The sequence below is a fragment of the Melospiza georgiana genome, chromosome 7, assembly GCF_028018845.1.
Source record: "Melospiza georgiana isolate bMelGeo1 chromosome 7, bMelGeo1.pri, whole genome shotgun sequence".
NCBI lineage: Eukaryota > Metazoa > Chordata > Aves > Passeriformes > Passerellidae > Melospiza > Melospiza georgiana.
In genome coordinates, this window is record NC_080436.1 from 39603214 (window position 1) to 39616162 (window position 12949).

The 12949-nt window shown below is 47.9% G+C and overlaps 1 protein-coding gene across 5 annotated transcripts in view; it reads right to left on the bottom strand.

Moving 5' to 3' along the window:
* Positions 1-12949, bottom strand: part of CACNB4 (calcium voltage-gated channel auxiliary subunit beta 4) — an 84848-nt gene that overhangs the window by 12689 nt on the left and 59210 nt on the right. For all 5 annotated transcript variants that reach the window (XM_058027760.1, XM_058027763.1, XM_058027764.1 and 2 more), the window contains 8 exons: positions 9355-9485; positions 8121-8197; positions 7311-7330; positions 7122-7202; positions 5669-5727; positions 3581-3690; positions 2549-2700; positions 2038-2133 (listed from right to left, as the gene is read on the bottom strand). In XM_058027760.1, coding sequence (XP_057883743.1) covers positions 2038-2133; positions 2549-2700; positions 3581-3690; positions 5669-5727; positions 7122-7202; positions 7311-7330; positions 8121-8197; positions 9355-9485 — 726 coding nt within the window. The remainder of the gene's footprint in view (positions 1-2037; positions 2134-2548; positions 2701-3580; positions 3691-5668; positions 5728-7121; positions 7203-7310; positions 7331-8120; positions 8198-9354; positions 9486-12949) is intronic.

A 12949-nucleotide genomic window follows, 5' to 3' on the forward strand; every position in this document is an offset into this window, starting at 1 on the left:
CAGGGTGCAGACAGCCTCAGAGCAGGGCTGGGCTCAAGGCTGGGACCTGGCACTGACATTTGGAGAGGCTTTTCTGGTGCAGGTGAGGCCTCCAGCACTGCAGGGCAATTCCATGCCCGGTGTTGAGGCAGAGTTCAGTAATCTGGGCATGGACAATCCCAGTGCCCCAGTGCACCCCACATGGATTATGTAATGGAATTTAGGAATCCCACGGGTTGGAAGGGACCTAAAACCATCTCATCCACCCCCTGCCATGGGCAGGGACACCTTCCACTGTCCCAGGGTGCCTCAAGCCCTGTCCAGGGACACTTCAAGATGGGGCAGCCACAGCCGCTCTGGTGACTTCTCTCATTTCAGCTGATGTGAGCAAAGTGAAGCTGAGTGAGAGGAAATCACTGAAGAAAGGGCAAAAAAAGGCTGTGAAACTCCCAGGGTTCTGTGTGCAGGTGCCAGAGGAAACACCTTTCACACAGGACAGTGTGCAGAGGGCTCTTCTGTGTGTGAGCTCAGGGCAAACACCACAAACAGGGGCAGCTGCACTCCAGTTCCACAGCTCAGCTTGGGAAGAGATGTGTGTTACAGGGATCAGGAGTTGGGAGGGGATGTGTGTTACAGGGATCAGGAGTTGGGAAGGCATGTGTGTTACAGGGATCAGGAGTTGGGAAGGCATGTGTTTTACAGGGATCAGGAGTTGGGAAGAGATGTGTTTTACAGGGATCAGGAGTTGGGAAGGGATGTGTTTTACAGGGATCAGGAGGTGGGAAGGGATGTGTGTTACAGGGATCAGGAGTTGGGAAGGGATGTGTGTTACAGGGATCAGGAGTTGGGAAGGGATGTGTGTTACAGGGATCAGGAGTTGGGAAGGGATGTGTTTTACAGGGATCAGGAGTTGGGAAGGGATGTGTGTTACAGGGATCAGGAGTTGGGAGGGGATGTGTGTTACAGGCATCAGGAGTTGGGAAGGCATGTGTGTTACAGGGATCAGGAGTTGGGAAGGGATGTGTGTTACAGGGAGCAGGAGTTGGGAAGGGATGTGTGTTACAGGGATCAGGGATCAGGAGCTGGGAAGGGATGTGTGTTACAGGGATCAGGGATCAGGAGCTGGGAAGGAATGTGTGTTACAGGCATCAGGAGGTGGGAAGGGATGTGTGTTACAGGGAGCAGGAGTTGGGAAGGGATGTGTGTTACAGGATCAGTTTGCTCTCCAGGACAGTTCCAGTTCTGGCTGGGTTAGTGGGACCTGGATGGCTCACAGGAATAACCCAGCAGCATTTTAAGAGATCACAACTCAGTAACAAATTCCAAGTGAGAAATGTAACCCAGCTGAGCTCTGCAGAAGAACAGGCTGCCCAGAGGGGCTGTCACTGCCCTGGCACCTCTGCACTCTGCACTCCCATCCCATTATCCCAGAGAGATCCCACACAAAGTCACATCCAAGGCCATTTCCACTGCCTCTGTCCCAGAAACCAGGTGTGCCTTTCCAAACTAAAAGTTTGAGCTGCCCTGTCCAAGCCCCTGCAGAGCCTCTCCCCCAGCCCTGCCCGTGAGCCCTGCAGGCTCTGCTCCATCAGCAGGAATGAATTCAGCACTCCAGGAGAGGGGCAGGAGCTCTGATCAGGAGCTGGCAGAGCAGTGGCTGTGCTCTGCTGAGGGCACTGGATGGCCTGCAGGGTCAGGAGCAGGGCTCACATGCCTGCTCACTGCCCTTCCCTTTCCACACACTCCTGTGCAGGGAGAGGAGGCCTCTCCAAAGCCAGACTTTGTCCCTCTGGGAGCTGCAGCTCCACAGATGATGTAATTTGCTAATGAGCAGATTTGTTGTCCCCTCCACGTCACTCCTGCCCTGTCACCCTGCCAAAGACCAAAACAAAGCCAGGGCAGGAGATAGGCAGGATGAAAGTCTGCAGCCCTTTGTGCCTCACGAGTGCAGGGCCGTGTGGGCAGCACCAGGGAGTGATAATGGAGGGAGCCAGCTCTGCACAGGGATCAGCAGAATTCCAGCAAGCAGGAGCCCTTCAGCCTCTGCTCTGTACTTACTGGGGGGCATTGTGCAAGTTTATCAGCTGCCACCAACTGGACGTTGAGGTGTTTGCTCTGTGACTTCCCCCTGGACTTGATCAGTCGCTGCAGGACCTGCCAGCAGGAAAGGGCAGACGGTGAATTTCAGGATCACTGATCTCCCTAGAGCTCAGCCTGACATCCCCCTGAGGGATTACCAAGGGCAGAAACTCTCCATAAAACGCTGCCCTTGAACATCCCAAACCTTTGTGATAACCCTTGTGACAAATGGGAACATTTCCCTCTGGATCATGTTTGAGCCCTTGAAAAATTTCAGTTGCATTTCTGCTTTATCCCACTTTAAGTCCTAAGTTATTTGTGACAATAGAGAAGCATGGAAATTATATTTATAGAGAATTATCTGGATTGCTGGATGGACTGTAGCACACCAGCAGTGCTTTATGTCACTTTTTCTCCTTTTCAGGGGCAGATTCCACACTGCCCATTCCCACCCTCCAGCTCCCTCCTGGATCTTCAGGTGAGGAGTTACCTTTGGAGAGGACACCTTCACATGGACAATAATTGGTGCTAGAGATGTCTTGATAAGCTGTGCAGGGTGATTTATAGTGTCTGCATCCAGGACAACCAGCTGTAAGGACCTGGCCAGCTCAAAGATTCTTTCAATCTCACTCTGCACTTCAGCTGCAAAGGAAAACAAAGCAGCTGAAACCACTGGGATAAAAACCCTCACCCTCTTACTGTCACAGACTCATGAAATAACCTGTTACCTGTACCTCTAGGGCAAGCACTCGCTCAGGATGGCAGAGATTTGGAATTTGGGGTTTCTTTTTTACCAAACCCAACCCCTCTCAGATCCTGGGAAGGTGTCCCAGAGAGCAGGATGTTGGAATGCAAATGATACACAAATTTCTACCCTTGTGGAAGGAAGAATCACACAATCACAGAACCATCAAGGCTGGAAAAGACCTTCAGGATCATGGAGTCCAAATAAAAATTCCTCAGGCTACTGTTCCCCAGCAGTCCTGACACTGAGGAGAGGAGCAGGACCCAAAGCCTCACAGCCAGACAGCAAAATTCAGCTGTGACTGCTCAAAATTAAACACACAACTGGTCCCAGGGTCAGGAATGACATTTCCTTGGCTGGACAAGTGAAAGCTCTTTGGCTGCTTGTATGTGGAATTAAAAGCAGAGGGCTGGGAAGGAGGAAGAGCTGAGAGGCCAGCTCAGGATTGTGCAGTAAAATGCTGCAGACACATTTAAATCTGCACCTCTGCTGAGATCTGATCTTGGGAATGGCTGGAGCTGAGCCAGGGCAGGGTCAGGCTGGATTTCAGGGCAAGGCTCTTCTTTCCCAGAGGGTGCTGGGCACTGCACATTCCCAACAGCTCCAGGAGAGCTCGGAGAGCGCTCAGGGGTGCCAGGGTGGGGTTCTGGGGTGTCTGTGAGGGCCAGCAGCTGATCCATGCTGCTGTGGGTCCCTCCCAGCTCAGACTGGAAGGCTGGCATGCTGTCCTGCCCCCTGTGCAAGCCCAGCCCAGTCCCAGCCGTGGCAGGGCCTTACCTAGGCTGGACCTGGTGTTGGAGCGCTCGATGATGGCTCTCTTGCTGGGGTTATTGAGCACTGACCTCTTGGCCAGGGAGATGTCAGCTGTCACCCTGGTTATGGATATCCTGCCAGGAGAGCACAGCACACACAGACACACGAGTGGGATTTCCACAGGCACGGCCCATTGCAAAGGGCAAACACAACCAAACACGCTCAGGCACGTTTCCAGATGAGTTCTGGCACCATTAAAGAACAAATGAACACAAGTGCTGGGTGGCTGGGATGTGTTTCCTATCCCCTGAGCCCTGGGATGGAGTTCCTGCCATTCTCCTTAGTGCATTAATGAACTTTCCTCCTCCCAGCTCACTCATCTCCTGCATGAATTTACACAGTGCCACAAATGCTGGGAGTTATGTGAGGCTTGGGGCACCCAGAACAAGGGAGCTGCAGTGAGGCAGCACTTCCTCTTCCCCAGAGTTACACCAGGAGTCAACCCAGCCCAGCTGACAGGGAGCTGTGCCAGGGACTGCCATGAGCAGGAGAAAAGGAACTGGAGCTCTCTGGGCTGCCTGAACTCAAATTTAACTCCACTGCACCTCTTTAACGTGTGGGCAATTTATTTAGTTCATCTGTCAGTGAGTGAGAGAGACACAAAATGTTACAAGGCAAAGACCACACAATCCCTTCATGTAAAATCCAATTAGGAGGCCTGGGATGGGCCAAGGAGGCAGGAAAAATGGAAACAAAGCAAGCTGGGAATGACCAGCAGCTTTTGCACAGAATCCAAGATTTAGGCAGCTCTAAGTGAAATTTTCAGCTGCAGGGTTAAAAAGAAGTGCAGTTATTTTTCTGCATAATATATAAATAAATGCACACAGTGGAGGCCAAAGGTAAAAATGAGTTTAAACCAGAAATGAATGGACTGTGGGTCTGGGCTCAGTGGCCAGCAGGGGAGGTTGCAGTTACAGAGGAAGGAGCTGGCAAAGCCAAGGGAATTCAGGGGCAGGGAAGGAGTCAGGGCTCTCTGATGCCTCTGGAAAGGCTCTTCCTTGGACACCCAGCTCCTTCCTTGGTAACGTGGACCTCTCCCAGAACTGCAGAGGAGATGGAAAGAAAGAAAGAAGAAAGAAAAGGGAGGGAGGGGGAAGACCACAAAGCCATAGAAGTTGGCAGAAGGACCAAGAAGCAGCTTTGTCCTGAGTTCCTCAGAGCTAAAATCAATGGTGCCAGGCTGCTGGTGGCACTGAGCTCTCCTCTGCTGGAATTTCACACCCCCACCTGATCCAGCTGCCAATACTGCTGATGGAATCAGCACTTCCAGAAAATCACTTGAGCTGAGCAGCTCAGGACAGGCCAGGGGAGGAGAGGCTTTGCACAGAGGTTGATCATTAAATGTTCTCTGTGAGCTGCTCATGGACCAGTTCAGCACTGCCACCTCCTCACTCCTAAAATCCATAAATCCTGCTGCAGCTCTTGCACAGAACATCCTTTTCCCTGCCCTGGTGGTTTGGGTATTTCAAACCTGACTCAGTGTTAGGTGTTACCAGAACCTCTTTTCCCAGCTGGAATATCTGAACTGACTGGGAAGGGCAGAACACCCCAAAGATGCAGCAGGCACCTCCAAGGACTGAGGGGATGCCATGACCAAACCTGTGCTCCCAGCAAGGGAATCCCAAATATCCCCTACAGCTCACCAGGAAATGCTCCAGATGAAGATGAACCCTCCTTACAATTCTTTTTCTGGGCTTTATTCCTCAGCATTTCCTTCTTCCAACCACCCTTTTCAGTATTTTTGCCAACTTAAGGCAGTCAAAATAAAATCTCATATAAGGAATATTTTAGAGCTGCTTTTTCTTAGGGAAGACACTGAGACAGAATTCTTGTGTTGAACTAAGAAATCCTAGCCCAGCCATGGCAGAAATGCAGACATGTGCACCCCTAGTAACACATGAGCTGTGTCCCACTCTTCAGTGGTGACACAAAGCCAGAAAATCAGCTTTGATCATGCAGCAAACCCTCTGGCATTAAAAAAAAATTAAAATAATTGACTGAAATGTTAGTAACACGTGGGCAAAGCAGCATGAGAAGGACAGAGTTTCTCACCTCCCATCAAACCTGTGCTTCAGGAAGTCAAAGAGAGCTTTCTGCATCATGTCTGTCACCTTGGCAGAGGGGAGCAGATTGAGCAGGGGGATGGACAGGGAGAGAAAGAAGCCAAAAGGAAGGAAAGAGGTGAGTAGAAGGCAGGGACACAGCCAACAATCCACACCCTTGCTGGGCAGAACCATCCCAGTGCCACATCCTGCCACCACAGCACTCAGCAATAAATCCCTGGAGTTTCCTCTGATTTATTGAGCAGCTCCTTGTCCTTTGCAGGACAGCTCAGGCTGACAATTTTTATCTGCCAGGCCAGGCAGCAGCTTCATCAAAGCCCCCAGGCCTCTCTGCCAGTTTATTTCCCTCCTTCCAACTGATTCCTTCAGCATTTAGCCAGGAAAAAACAGCCAAAATAAATTCCCCCAAGTAAGATCAAGTATTTTTGTTATTGAAATTAATATTCTGCGTTACCATTTCCACACATTTATATGTCCAAGGTGTTGTGTTTGGTGTTGTTTTATTCAAAAAAAGAGAGAGGGTGGCAGATTTGAAGAGGTTTTTGTGAACAAACAGCCTCTCTCCCCTCCAAAGTCGAGAGGTAAATTGATCTGTGGTGCAGCACAGAGGGAATTTACTCCTGTCAGAAAACTTCCCCATCAAGTGAAAAGGCAGAGAGCAGAACATGAAGTACCTGCTCTGCTGAGCTGCACCTCCAGCCACTCTCACATAAAAACAAAGCCAGAACACTGCAATATGCCAGGGCTGCCACCTCCCCAAAAGAACCGTTTCAATATGTTTAATAATATCCTATCAATTACTGACAACATTAATTAAGCTTAATGAAGTGTATCTTTGATTTTATGTTCATTTAGCTCCCGGTTCAGCACTTCCCAGATGGCTGAGCTCCCTGAATTGCCCTGCTAAAGTCTCTGCTTGTTTTAGCACGAGGTAAATGCTCACTTGAACCTGCAGCAGCCCAAAAAAGGCTGTCCTGGTTATCTGGGCACGTTATCCTGCCCACTCCCACCTGGGCAATCTTTTAGGAGGGTTAAAGGTTCCTTTGCAAAATATCTGAATTTATTAATAAAGTGAAAAAAGGAGATCAACAAGGAAGCTCCTTCAAATGTTTTGCTAATTAAGTTCAAAGCATGGGCTGGTTTGATGAACATTTTTCATGTGTAGAGTCCAGCTCATTAATTTGACTTCTTGTAGCAGACACAAATTCTCTTTTTTACTTGATTTAATCAGGAATGAGTGCACTGAAAAGAATGGATTTGCACTGTGCTTAAAACAGCACAAGTCACAAGTAACCCTCAGCTCTTACAGAACATTTTGGCAATTATTTAGGCTAAATCACTTGAAATTATCATAAACCAGTTGCACTGAGCCACACAAAGAACTACTGAGGATGATCAGAGATAATGAAAGTTGAATTAATTGCAAACACCTCAGTCCATACCTCATAGCCTTTGAGTGATGGGCCCACCAACACCACAGGTCTCATTGATGGCACTACATCATAGGGGGGAATATGTTCTGTCTAGAGGGAAAAAACAACCCTTCAGATCATCAGGCAAACAAACCCACAGGGAAATCCTGGCAATGATGAATTAGGAGGAAATAAAATGCAAACAAAAGAATTACTTACCACTTTTTGTTTCTGTTTTGCTAGAAGACCAAATGAGAACTTGGTTAAAACACACCCAGGCAAGCAGAAATCCCTTTGCCAAAGCACTTTGATTTGTGTCTGAGCACCTCCCTCTGCTCAGGCCTGACTACACTGGGAAATCTGTGCATTTAACTGGGCATTCTATACATTACACTGGGAAATCTGTGCATTTAACTGGGCATTATATATGTTAAACTGGGCATTATATATATTAAACTGGGCAATCTGTGCATTTAACTGGACATTATATATGTTAAACTGGGCAATCTGCATTAAACTGGGCAATCTGGGCATTAAACTGGGCATTCTTTACATTAAGGTGGGAAATCTGTGCATTAAACTGGGCAATCTGTGAATTTAACTGGGCATTATATATATTAAACTGGATATTATGTATATTAAACTGGGCAATCTATGCATTAAACTGGGCACTGGGCAGTCTGCATTAAACTGGGCATTATATATATTAAACTGGGCATTCTATATATTAAACTGGACAATCTGTGTATTAAACTGGGCAATCCATGCATTAAACTGGGCATTCTATATAATATATTAAACTGGACAATCTGTGCATTACACTGGGGCAGCTGCCACTGTTCCCAAGGATTTTTCTCAGCCCTCAGCAACTCCTGCAGGCTGGGAATAGCTGTCCTCCTGCCCTGTGCATACAAACACTTTGTTAGAAAACACCTCAGTAACTCAGCAAAGGGGATAACCTGCATTTCTCATGTAGGGTTTTTAGACAGAATTATCAGCAAGGGTTTCCTTGAATAAATCCTGCCTTACCTGTGGCTGTAGGTGTGGCTCGAAATGTGCCAGAGACCATCTCTCCAAGGCTGGAAGAAGAATTCCCACTGGATTTCCTGCAGCAGCAGAAAGACCCCATTAACAGCAGGCACCCCAAAATGTGGGGGAGTTTGGGGAGCAATTGTCCCATGAGGAATCACAGGATCATACCAACATAAATGACTCTAACTAAAAAAGCTAAATATTAACTGTTTTATCATTATAATATGGAATTTTATCATACAAATCCAGGAGCATGTCACTGAACTCAGTAATTTCTCTGTATATTGAGACCCACTGGCTGCCCCTGAAGTTGTGTCAAAAATTATAGAAGAAATTTGGATGCTGTTCAACTATTCTTAAAGCATTTCCCAGGTTTAAATCCCAGACCTTTTTCCAGGGATTTGCAATCTCCAGGTCTGGCGGGGTGGAGACTCAAAAACCTCAGGCTGGAAGCTGAAGAATAAAGGATGGCAAAGCTGATCTTACAAAGTCTGGTTTGGGCCAAAGTAGCCATGATATTTTCTGAAAAATCCTTTCCTTAGGTTTTTCCTCCTGAGAAGCTGGGAGGCCTCAGGAACAAAATGCAAACAATGATTATCTGCTGCTGTGGAATGCAACAGGGGCATCTGGGATTGGTCAATGTTGGTTGTTTTTAATTAATGGCCAATCACAGTCAGCTGGCTCAGACTCGCTGGTCAGTCACAAGATTTTATTATCATTCCTTCCTTTCCTTGCCAGCCTTCTGACAAAATCCTTCCTTCTACTCTTTTAGTATAGTTTTAATAGATAATTTTATTTTAATCTAATGTATATCATAAAATAATCAATCAGCCTTCTGGAACATGGAGTCAGATCCTCATCTCTTCCCTCATCCTGGGATCCCTGTGAACACCACCACAGGCCAAAATGGAGAAAAAAGGAAAAATGGAAGAAAAAGGAAGAAAAGCTGGGAAAAATCTGGGAGACTTTGAGCCCAAGCTGACTTGAGGCCACGGGCACACAGAACTCTCAGAAATTCCTGTCATTATCCCTCACTGCTCTTTCCTGAGTCAAACCCATTTTGTTTGTCATCACCAACATCTCCCGCTCGCCACAAATCCGCACTTGCAGCGGGGATCCCAGACCCAGCACTGCAAATGCCCTGCAGCCAGGCAGCAGCAGGTGACCTCTGGAAGTGCTGCCTGGGCTGAGGGAGGATTTGGGGTGCTTTGCAAGGGCAGGCTGTGCTCACCCCCCGTGGAAGCGGCCCCTCTTCTGCTCCTGCTGGATGCGGATGTTCTCCAGGCGCAGCGGGCTCGGGATGAAGCCGATCTCGCAGCCCTCCTTCACCAGCCTCCCTATCCACCAGTCGTTGTTGTATTTCTGCAACACAGCAAGGCTCCTGTCCACTCAGCTCCCCACTTCCCTCCCTCTGTCACCTCCAGGAGGAGGTAACTCACTGTTACAGCTGGTACAGCAGCCCAGGGTCATGGGTGACAGAGCCTGTCAGCCGCAGCTGCAGCCAAGCCTGAAAACCCTTTAATTTTGGCTCCATTGCATTATACCCTTTTCTCTGCTGAGCATCTTAACACATAAGAACCAATCTATACCTTCACTTTTCCCTACAGCCTATCATGATTACTGTCATCAACATATTATGGTCAGTACTATCAATCACATGAGTTAGTATGGCACAGTTTAAGCTTAAAGTTGTTTTTCAGTTTTCTTGCAGTAGAAAATTCTTAAACCTTTTTTCTACTTGCCACATGGACATGTCTTGTTTGCCTGTGGCATCTTTCTGCTTGGTAAAAACATCTTTTTGTTTGTGGTCAGCTTATCAAAGACTCTTTCCAACTTGACATAACCTTTCCCTTCTTAGCTATCCAGCAAGACAGGCTCAGCAATCCTCAATTTACACATCTGTTATTCTTCTATATCAGAACTTGCTTCCATCTCTATCTCGTTCTCAGGTTCTACATTCACAAATATCTGTGAGGCTTTCCTGTCCAACTTCCATCCTTCCCAGCAGTTACCCACACTCCTGAACTCCACTCTGGATAATGAACCAGGCTCAAGTGTGAGAGCAGAGCACCGAGGCCATTTCCCCTTGTGCTGGCCCTTGCTGATTTAATTTCAAGGTTGATTTAATGAGCAGAACTCATTTCTTTGGGCTGAGGCCACCAAACAACCTCCCAGCAGCAAATACAAAAATAACACCTCCAGCTTCCCATCAAATATTGCTTGTCACATTTAATGGTCTAGACAAAAGATCACCACTTTTCCTTCCTCCTCTCCAGGTATTTGTAGGAATATTATTAACAGGTTATGACAGATGAAGAGAAATTCACCTTTACGAAGAAACTTCAATATATACCTAAAGCACAGCATTTTATCATTGACCTTTAGTAACATAAATTCTTCTGCTTTATTGAAAGTCTGGTCTGTCCCTAATGATGGCAAAATGAAAAGCAGGATCCTGGTAGATATTGGAGTGGAAAAGGATTTGTTGTAGCTGCTGCCAGCAGAGCTTTTGAAGAAAAGTATCTGAAAAGCCTCTCCTCTGTTCTGCTTCATTAGGCAGCTCGGTGTTCAAAAGAAACATTGCTTTTCACAACTGGCTCTGGAGTCATTAAGAGCAGCACGAGTGAATGGGTTTTGTTTGCTGCCTCGAGGAAAAAGCCATCACAGAGATCTCATCTTCGAGATATCCCTGCTCCTGGCTCCACATTTGCAGGCACTTCAGCTCCTGCAGGAACACAGAAACACCCAGGCCCTGCTGTCAAAGGTGCAGCAGTGCCTGGGGATGGCTCTGCAACACAGAGACCCAGCCCTGAAAAATAAATGGGTTTTTATCAACCTAGATTTCTGAGCACGAACCCAATCATAAATATGAACATGTAATAAAAACTAAGGGAATGCAACTCTCATACCTTGAAAAACCTCTTCATCCTCTTTTATATATTTAGGCAAGAGGTTCCAGTTGATCATTCCAACTAAGTATTTATTCCTCCTGCTGTTCTGACCTTGATTCACACAGTGGCAGTGAGCAAAGCTTCATTTGAAGTATGTTAAGTTACAGAACTACTTCCAGTCTGTGAACCAGACAAATCCTTCAGCATTCAGCATCCTGCTGCTGGAAATCAGTGAACTGAGAGGCTGTGGGACATCAATAGGGACAGACCTGGCAGTGTCCCAGGCCAGGCTGGACAGGGCTTGGAGCACCCTGGGACAGTGGGAATGTCCCTGCCATGGCAGGGGTGGCACTGGGTGGGCTTTAAGGTCCTTTCCAACCCAAACCAGTCTGACTCTACAAAAGCTGAGTTCCAAGGGCACTGCCTGCTCCATTTTGGCTCCAAAGGCACAGCCTGACCATGAGAATCTTTCTTCATGGACCTCTGAGTGATGCCTCCAGACATGGGATCAGAATCAGCCCTCTGCAGAGGGACTTGGGACAAAGGATGGAGGGACAGCACACAGGGAATGGCTTCCACTGCCAGAGGGCAGAGATGGATGGGGTTCTGGGGAGGAATTCCTGCCTGTGAGGGTGGGCAGGCCCTGGCACAGGTGCCCAGAGCAGCTGGGGCTGCCCCTGGATCCCTGGCAGTGCCCAAGGCCAGGCTGGACGGGGCTGGGAGCACCTGGGACAGTGGAAATGTCCCTGCCCATTCAAGGTCCCTTCCATGCCAAAGCAGTCTGGGCTGTGCTGAGAGCACCTGAACACACAAATGCCAAGGCTGCAGTGAGGAACTCGGGATTTATCTGCATTAGGTCATCCCCTCCCCTCTGTCAGTCTGTGTGTGGGAGGAGCACGTTCCCTCCCCTGGTTGCCATGCCCATGGTTCCTTCTGCTCTGTCAGGAATTGTTGCCATTTCATCCTTTAGGCAGGCACACAATGTATAGTTTGGAGGAGACAGATGAGACATACAGGACACAGCCTGAAAATAGCAGCTCCTCACTCACTGCCAGAGGGTGACCTGACTCTGTACCCAGCTCAGCAACATTCCAAACCCTGGAATCACTGAAAAAACAAATCCTGCCAAGCCTCTCTGCAGCATGGGGAGCCATCCCCCAAATCCTGCTGAGCTCCAGCTCCAGGCAGGCTGAGCTGACAAACACCAGCACCCAGATGGTTTCCAGCTCAGTGGCAGTGTGATCCTGGGATTTTAGACCTTGGGACACAACTCATGGAATGCCAAGGCATGGATTTGGGACACTTGTCTGCAAAAATGTACAGGGCAGCATGACAGGAGCTTGGAGTGTGCAACTCAATCAGTGCCCTGACAATAAAGGTGGCCACGTCCAGGAAAAGCAAGATTAAAAACTGGAAAAAGGGAATTTACTGCCTTCCCCTGTCAGGGAGAGGGGGTGTGAAGCAATTCCCTGCTCCAGCACCAGAGGAGGGGCAGCAGCAGGTGTTTTCCTCCTGAATGTGCTCTGTCTGAGGGAGATCAGTGCTCTGGAGTGATGATGAACACGTGTTCAAAGAAAGACACAGATGAGCACTGAACACCCCAAAATAAACCCAAAATGCAGAGATGAAAAAGTGCTTTTGCAAGCTGCAAGCCTCTGTACCAATCCACAGCACAACAGGGGGTTATGCAAATGTGGAGGGCTTACTTCAGATAAAAAATTGCATAAAATATGCTCAGCATGCAATAAAATGCAATTTTCTCTACCAAAGCCCATACTCAGGGCTCATTTATTCCATTTTTCCCCTTATTTTTGCATCTGTCCTCTTCAGGATTTTCTTTGCTTACTGCATTATCCTAAGTGTTACTTCCTCTCTGGAAGGGAGCCTATCTGGTGTTTTTCTGAAGACCTGGCATGACCTGGTGCTGCTCCATGG